The sequence below is a fragment of the Rhea americana genome, unplaced genomic scaffold (genome assembly GCF_003343005.1).
Source record: "Rhea americana isolate MKP2758 unplaced genomic scaffold, rheAme1 scaffold_210, whole genome shotgun sequence".
Taxonomy (NCBI): domain Eukaryota; kingdom Metazoa; phylum Chordata; class Aves; order Rheiformes; family Rheidae; genus Rhea; species Rhea americana.
Window position 1 is genome coordinate 175,318 of NW_028186259.1, and position 8,926 is coordinate 184,243.

An 8,926-nucleotide genomic window follows, 5' to 3' on the forward strand; every position below is an offset into this window, starting at 1 on the left:
GGAAAGGAATACATTTCTAGACACATTATAAGATGTATATTCACTTTTGTGGCAGTGAGGGCAACTGGTCAGCTCGTTTCTCTAGTAAAACTGGATAATCTATTGCACAGTCATCATTCTCTCGTAGGATCTGTGCTAACAATTTAACAGTGCAGACAGGTTCCAGTGCTCAGCCTCATGTCTATGTTGGCCTTGCTTAGTTCACTAATAAATGTACTCAAATGTACCCAAAAGGTACTCAAATGAGAGAACACCATGTCCCCATGGGAAAAAGTGGTAGAGAAGAATGAGAAAAAGGGCGCGGGGGAGCTGAATACTTTGTATTGTGAAATCAATCCTTTAACTTGCTGCTCACTTTTTAGAATTAATAGAAATGCCACTGAAATGAATGAGTGGAAATATGTGCTGGAATCAGTCTCTATCTGAGGCCTCTGTAGGTCTGGAAGCCTTAAATAGAGACCTGTGTCTGGAAGCTAGGCAACTAGGAAGCTATGGCAGCAGAGCTGCAAGAGCAAAACAARGTAAAACCATCTTAAGGGTCTTTTTCTCTGAAAGAGAGTTTGAGAGAAAGTTATTTTTCCATAGGATGTCTTCAATTTCTCATGTGAACAGTTTCTGCTTATGCTACTAAAGAAGCGGCCTACCTTCAAGACTGAATGCTGATAAAGCCACAAAGTCGGTAGAAATTAAGCAAACTGTATTTCATAGTAATAAGAAGGAATGAAAATTAAAATGAATTGCTCAGTGAAGAATCAGTARTTTAATAAGTGATACAGAAATACCAAATATTTTTAAAAAATAATTTTTCAATACATCTCTACTTGTTATTAAAAGCAGAATTTCCAAATGCAGGAACCTCTTTTCTTGGTACTTATTTGTATGAATTAAACCTTTCTCTCATCCAGGTCTTTTCTTTTAGAGAATGGATTTGGTTACCTTTGTTTATGCTAAATACAACCTAATACTATAAGCAGGATCATCCATTTGAATGAACTATACTCTTTTTCTCATTAAAGGCAATGGAGTGTTTTGGAGTAAAATGTATRTCGGCAAAAACCACAAATTCTAACCAAGAATAGTTCTAATGGAAACTTCTCTCTCCTGATACTCTTTGAAAACTATACATTTCAGGTAGTACTGTTTRTCTTCTGGTTCAATTAACAGTAAGRCAKTTCAAAATGTTGGTCAGGTTGAGATCACTYGCATGAGCAAGGACTGTGCAGCTATGCTGAGAGCATATGAAACATATGGAAGTACAGAACTTTAAACAATGGTTTTTAGATAACAGTTTTAGAGAAGGAAGAGCTGAGATGTTGAACATGATACATGTCTGGTACCCAAATGCCAAATTTCAAMTAAGAATCTCCACTATACTTCCAGAGGACTATGCAGATAAAATATGGATGTTAGCCTACAGCTCTCTCTGATGTGAGTAACTTAACTGCAGTTAGTCCTCCTGCGTGTATGAGAAAARTGAGATAAAATCTGTTTTTGTGAAAGTTATTGTCATTCAGGAGATGGATAGCCAGGCAGGGAAGAGTCCGAGCCTGTTACTTTATTTCAGTTTTGCATTGGCAGGTAGCAGGGCAGTTCACTTTAACAGAGTTAAACGTACATCCAAAAGACTTTGCCAAGTTAGGACAGTTGCCATAAGCATCCACATACTTGCAAGGGTTGGCTGAAAAAGAATCAAAACATAAAATTAATCAYAAATTGGAAACTTTCTCCTTTCAGAATAATTTTTCATCAGCATTTTTTTTGTATWTTTTTTTCCTCTTTGTTGTCATTTACCCCACAACAGCATCCAAAACCTTTGACCACACATGAAATATTCTTAGCTCTTTCAAGGAGGTTTCCCATTGAAATTACAAGGTGTTTTGAAGCTTTCTTCTCTGCACTACAGTTCATGATGAGAATTAGTTCAAATACATAACAGAAGTTAGATTTGAAGGTAAGTTTTATATTAATGACGTCCAAACCATCTGCCTTTATTTTCTTTTAGAATTCMTGTGCAAAAAAAAGTGTGATCCAAAATTTACTAATCTCTTATTCTGTCAAGTTTGATGCTATTGCTACCTGATCAATGACTGCTGTTCAAAGAAARAAGAGAGAAAGATCAGAAAGTCTTCTGCTTCCCTATCACTGCCTGAATTCAAGAARCAGAATTGCCTCTCCTGGGTGTGGAAAAGCATATGGACTGCAGTTAGAGGTCTGAAATTCAGATTTTCCTGCTACTATCTGTATAAATATATCTTTAACCTCATGGCAACCAATGGATCTTATTGCGCTACGAAATATTTATGAGAGTTTCCACAYCGAGACTGAAACATTGTTATTTTTAATGAAGAGATGGAAAATGACCTTTGGAGCTACCTGGGCCATATGAATGTCTTGATCTATGTCCTTGGGATGATTAAGTGAAAGGTACCTATATCTCAACATACACCACACAAGCTACTGTCTTAATATTTGCCCGTCATTTTACAGATTCGTTCTTCTTTTGTTTCACGCAACAAGTTACGCCACTTAGGTAAAACACTTGAYATGGTAAAGCCTAGGCCCATCACGAGGCTTCCATAAAACTGATAAAAAAACTGATAAAAAAATAATGGTACGGTAGCCTATGGAACATGAGTACAGATTCACAGCCTCTGCTTTGTGGCCTGATATTTGAACAAATCATTTAAAAAACTTTCCTTTTGCAGAAACTAATTAATATTTTTTATAAGGTATACCACAATTTAAATGCTTAAAACTTACTGCATAGTCCATTGTCACAGTCATTAGGGCAATCACCACAAGGATTTCCTTCTTTGTAGGGTTTTGCAAGCGAACCTCTTACATTCCCCCTGAAACATCAACGTTACCAGCATAAAGTAGAAAGTCAGTATAAAATACTTAAGGGCAAAATTTAACTATATGGATGCATGCACACATTAATTTGGACTCAGTCCTTGGTTATAGCTAAAACAACTTTTTCTATATTACAATATGAATGTCAAAATTAATTTTAGATTATGTTTAAGAAATCTTCACTCTGCCTTAAAATCCTCATTAATGTTTTGTTATTAATGACAAAGTCTAAATTGTACTGCACATAATGATGTGCCTTTCTGAACCAAGACATCAAACAAAATGTGAGAAATAGTCCTTTGTGATTTATCATGATGAAAATTGTGATTGTTAGGTAAAGAAAATTTAATCTGAAAATCAGTGTAACTTTTATGTTTTATGTTTTTATTTGACTTTTTTTTTACAAGTGTGCTTTTGTCTTTTCATATTCCAAAAKCTCCTTAGACCTTTATCCCAGCTGTGGGTGATGTGCACTGATACACATTTCCTTGTCTCCTAAGTCATTCTGATAATGTAATAAGGAGTTGCAGTATCAGAATCAATACGTACGCAGGGCAGTACTGGCAGACATAAAAGTATGCGTAATTAGCCTTAGGACAGTAAGCAACTGCACATCCAACTTTATAAGACTTGTACCAAACCACCTGCAGATATAAGAATAAAAAGCATGGGAGAATGAAAAAAAAAAAGATACATGTGAAAATCATTTAAATACACTGTGTGTTCAAAGAAGCATATTAGAACCAAAATTAAGTCACATTATTTACCCTGTATAGTAAAATATAAGTCTCATCCATAATTTTCTTTTACCTGATATATACCCTTAAGGCAAAGAACATTTAGAATATAACGAGGTTTATATTCAGGAAATGTGATGGACTCTTCATGCCTCAGAACTTTTAAGTTAAGCTCTCTGTATAAAATATCTGTCTGCATAAAATGTCTCTATAAAATATGTTTCCAGTTAGTTACWACTGTTGAAGAAATGCGGGAATCATGGTGCAAAATTCTGTGTCCTGTGTCAGGTGTGGGTGAACAGAGGAGGGTGTTATCATAACACCCCTTCCAAGAGGGACCTCTGTGAAACAGTGGAACTCTATAGATAATAGCAAAGTTATAAATACTTCCTTTCTGATAGTTTAATAATCCTGTTCTTACAATATCTAAGCACTTTTCAAATATGAAACAGACAAATAAGTCTCTTCCCTCTGTTTCTTCCTGAGGTTTTGGAATACCAATATCTTTACTCTGTGCATGCAGGTGATAATTGTTTGTGAGTCATSTTGTGCATGTGAGTAAGGGTGTGTGTGGTTGGATACCTTAATGGAGGAAAACAAAAACCAAGGTGGTAATGGCAGAATAACAATGTGGCCCTTGTTCTGACACCAATATATCAGAAAGCATGCAGAAAAAGAATTCTAATTCAAAACAGCTCAAAATGATAAAGTCTTCTCGTTAGGTCAGACCCAACTGTGCTATAGTTGGGAAGACTGCTCATCATTAGTCGTCATATCGGACAAGGAGGACATCTCTCACCACCCCTAGCCACAGTCTCCAGGGAATGGGGTGGCTGGGATGACTACATCTCTCTTACCTCTTGTCATAAATCTGTGCCTGCCTCCCTGCTGCACAGGAGCATTCCCTAGTGCTAACCCGGACTTGGTGTCATCTAGTTGTGACTTTCTTAAACTAAGGCTTCGACAGCTTCTCTTGTATACTCCCTTAACAAAGCCTGGAATGATATTTAGCCTATTATTTTCATTTACGTTCTGTTACTTTGAAATATTTCTTTCTGTTTTATCAAAATGACACTTCTGTCTCTGGTGTACTTATGCAAGAATCAAAGTTGCTTAGCTAACAYACAGATATTTATTTTCTCAGGCTCAAATATGAAAATATTGCATCTACCTGAGTATAATGGCCAACCACAGCACCTGGACGTGTTGCTCCGCTGCCATACTTGAAATCTTTCACCTCATTATACCAGGCCTGAACAACATCTGGCCAGGAGTAAGGGGCTGTTGACATGAAGAGATTTTCACCGCAGGTTATATCTGAAAAGAGAAGGATACTGAGAAATGTAGAAAACAGACACACATGAGGAGAMCCAGCAGAAGAATGTATGATTTCAACAGTAGCTCTCACCAAGATGGAATGGTGCTGTTTTTTTTTTGTTGTTGTTTTTTTCCCCCCCCAGATCAGTGACTTCAACCTTTGTCAGTACTGAAGTTGTCACCTGGCCAGTTTTCAACATGACTAACCTGTCTGACTGGGAATTTGGTTGTTGACAGGTCTTCTGCACATCCATAGACACATCTGCACGTGTACACCAAGGATTCATTTGTGGTGACTCTAATTTTGCTATTTCAAATGTAGCAGCTGTAGTCAGTCTTCAGGTCACAGTTCAGTAATCTTGGGGGAAATCCCGACAATTCAAACTTTACTTCTGGTACACAGAAGGGTATCTACACTGTCACGTGAATTCACCTACTGTTTTCATCCAGGCAAATCCCATTGTTCCTACTGTTTTCATTCTAGTTGCCAGAGAATTTTTAAATTTTGAGTCTTGTCTTCATTAACAATTATGCTTAGCACTGCTAATTGGTTTCGAACCTTCATCTTTTRACCCTTCCACCACAGATAGTTTTATTCAGTCCATGAAAGCTGATTTCCATAGTAAACTGGATCTGAATACTCTTCTTTCTGATGGATATTTGGGGAGAACGTTTTTTTCACCTTCTGAAGTAAATGGGATGTACTTGTAAAATTGGTACATTTGAGGTGAGAATTAGATTTAACTTTCCTCACTTACTAGGRAGATTTATATCTAGAATTTTGTCTTCAGCCCGTGCACTAGTGAAGTCACAGTGAATATAACAGGTTATCTCAAATACTTAGTCAAGTGGTTTTAAAGATTAAAAAAATATCTCACAAATTGGTCAGTGCTGTAAACCAGCTGAAATGGTAGAAATGGGAAGTAGTGTCTGAAGAATGGGAATAGGATGAAAAGGGGAAAAAAAATCCCAAAGTTTTGCACGCCTTTTCTTTCAAAGGTTGGAAATACAGTATAAATTTGATAATTGGACAAACTGGTGACAATACTTCATACAATTTCTATTGTACTTTCTTACAATCTTTTAACACTGATATTTTCAGTGGAATCACTCAGTTCAAATATTGTTTTCTGAGATAATCAYTTGAGTAAGCTTTAGGTAGAAGATAAATGCAAGTTTTCAGATACAATATAGCACCATAAATGCTAGGTCAGACAAATCATATCTTAGAAATGTTTATTTTTTCCATTCAAAGTACAGGAATATACAATGACCAGTTCTGGTTTAGATGTTTATCTTGTGGACATATTAAGTTAGAAATATGAATCTCATTCTTTAACTAAATTATCAAATTTTTATTAAAYTATAAAATTCATTTAGATAACTGAGTAACATATAGTCTCACCTCAGCAGATATGAATCCATGAAGTTGAAAATATATGAACACGTTATTTTATCTTTGTTTTGACGTCAGCTAATTTAAAAATCTTATGCCTATAAGCTAGTAACRTGGATAACACAAATGATACATTATTCAGTTAGAACTCATAATTTACTTACTGACTTTCCTCATGTCTGCAGGACTGTGCTTTAAAGTACATTGATTTGCCCAAGCTTCAGCATTCTTCGCAACTTCAGGACTCCATTCCTTAATGAAAGGAGAAAATTCTAGCCATTCAGATATCCGTCACTTAATAACCTCCCATAGAGAAAAAACATTTTGGAAATTATACTTTTAATCAGTAAAAAATCTCGCACAAATCCTTTTTCTACTCCCTTTTCTTAAGGAGGAGRAGCAACTAAATAACTGAGCACCTATGAAAGGACTAGAAACTGTGCAGACTGACAACAAATGTGTCAGAAAAGAAGCAACAATATCGTATTTCTTCCTTTTCCTCTTCATTTTCCTTCAAAAGAAAGAAACATCATTGTTCATATGCTGCAAAAATTGCCAGACCTTTTATCTCATCTTTCCAACATTATATTTCTCTTGGTACTACCTGTGCTCAGTATTTCTAGAACTTCAACATAGGAAAGATTGGGAGAGTGTATTTGCTTCTAACTTAAATAATATGATCTTACCAGTGGTCCTATATCTCTCATAGAGTCTGTTATTCACTGCAAATAGAAATGCAGGTAACTTACCATCTTCAACATGTTGCTGGCAGGCGGGTTGACTCCTCTCCTGAGGGCGTTGTGTTTGTCAACAATCAGCTCCTGCTGATCTGCTTTGCTAGTTGACAGAGCATCAAAACTTACGTGCTCCTAAATTGAAAGACCATGTTATATTTCTTATTTATTTGAATGCAACTAAATACTGAGAACTCTCTAGGAAGTGTTAAAATACTAAAATATTAGCATCAACCTAAGYTGGTTCTTGTGGTGAAGAAGGTGCTATAATTTGTTTCCTAGGTCTATCTATGGGTTGTTCCCCAGTGAGTAACACTTTGAATGATTCCATCACTGAGAGCCTAGCGTTAATAAAAATACTACTGGTTCCTGTATTGCATCTGCCAGTCCACTTCAGATGTCTCACATATCTTATCTCACGTGACATTAGACTCTTAAATTTAGGCAACAATATCAGACTCAATTTATTATTATTATAATTTCCTTGAGAAAGGTTTGGGGGAAATAGGATCTAAAAAACAAAGTCCTGGGTGTGCTTATGATGTTTTCTTCTTCTTCATTTAAATATGCCTTTCAATTTCTGTTTACTGAAGGACATGTGTAATCAAAGGATTGTCACAGAGTTCTTGTGATGCTTCCATCAGGAGACTCCACTGCACAAAAAAATAAGGTGTCAATGTTTTTTTCCACTCTTACTGTAACCAACTGTATTTCTCAAACTTTTTCTGTATTTTCCAATAGAAAGAATAACTGTATGAAGAATTTTGCCTCCTCTTTACGATCTTTCTCACCAGTTTTCGAGGCTGCACATGGAGAACAGAAATCGAAAAATCCCATCATGTTTTTAGGTTACTGTTCTCTACAGTGTCTTGAGTGTAACAGTTATTACTGTTATTTTTGTCATACTACACTTCATACTGATGCATGAATAATTTGATACTTCCTAGAATAAGGTAATTAGCTACCTATTTCCATACATTCATAAGAATTTATTGATGTTTATTTTTAGTGGTATGATAGAACTGTGAAAGAAAATCTTCTTTGTAAGCATTTATTTTCACAGGTCATGACAATCCACATTCACTATTATTTTTCATACAACTGATGTAATTTTAGACACCAGTATTTAAAAGATTTGCTATTTCTTTTTTTTTATTCATAAGTCCATAAATGTCATTTAGCTATGAAGTTTTCATCCAGTGATCCCTTACTCTTGTGCCTAGTTCCAGTGAGACTAGTCATGAGCCAAGCACATCATTTGTACTGCCATTTAATGTACTTAAAAGAGCTTCAGTTCTTATAATAGGGGTTCTCTRTGGCATCAGGCTTCAAGGATATTGTCTCTCCAAAGCCCAGATATCTAACCAGACTCTTCCTACACATGGCCAGGGTGCATAGGAAAAGCCAGATTCAATCAAGCCTCAAATCTGTCAAGGCTAATCCAGATTTTCCAAATTCAAAGCGTGGATCCTACCTTTCCAGTGGACCAAGGCAGCACAGCTATGAGGCACAGGAACACTGCTGACAGAATCATCTCTGAAAAGGGAAGAATTGTGATTTTGTTATATTTTTGCCTTTATGGAGCTTTCATCTCTTCGAACATGTAACACCTCTCTCTCTTGTGTATCACCAGGGGTTTTCTCAAGCAGCAAGGTAATGATTTCTTTCTTTCCTCCTTCTCTCTTCCTCTCATTTTTAGAAGTAAAAACAACAACAACAACAGAAAAAAAAACAAAAAGAAAAAGAAAAAGAGAAAGAAAAAAGGAAAGAAAATCATTCCTCTCTACTCTACTTTTCAAAATTTCTAGAGACAATATGAATCAATTGCTTTGTATATTTTTGCACTTCCTTGTCAAACCCTGATTTATTCCCTTCATCTGAGTTCACAG

The 8,926-nt window shown here is 35.8% G+C and overlaps 1 protein-coding gene across 1 annotated transcript; it reads right to left on the reverse strand.

Moving 5' to 3' along the window:
* Nucleotides 1–1,529: 1,529 nt before the first annotated feature.
* LOC146595912 (cysteine-rich venom protein-like) lies at nucleotides 1,530–8,573 on the reverse strand. The gene is made up of 7 exons (XM_085304860.1): nucleotides 8,512–8,573; nucleotides 7,053–7,172; nucleotides 6,468–6,555; nucleotides 4,762–4,907; nucleotides 3,403–3,497; nucleotides 2,761–2,849; nucleotides 1,530–1,678 (listed from the first exon to the last, which is right to left on the reverse strand). Exons 1-7 carry the CDS (start codon nucleotides 8,569–8,571, stop codon nucleotides 1,551–1,553), a joined length of 726 nt encoding a protein of 241 aa, XP_085160986.1. The 5' UTR covers nucleotides 8,572–8,573; the 3' UTR covers nucleotides 1,530–1,550.
* Between the last annotated feature and the right edge of the window lie 353 nt (nucleotides 8,574–8,926).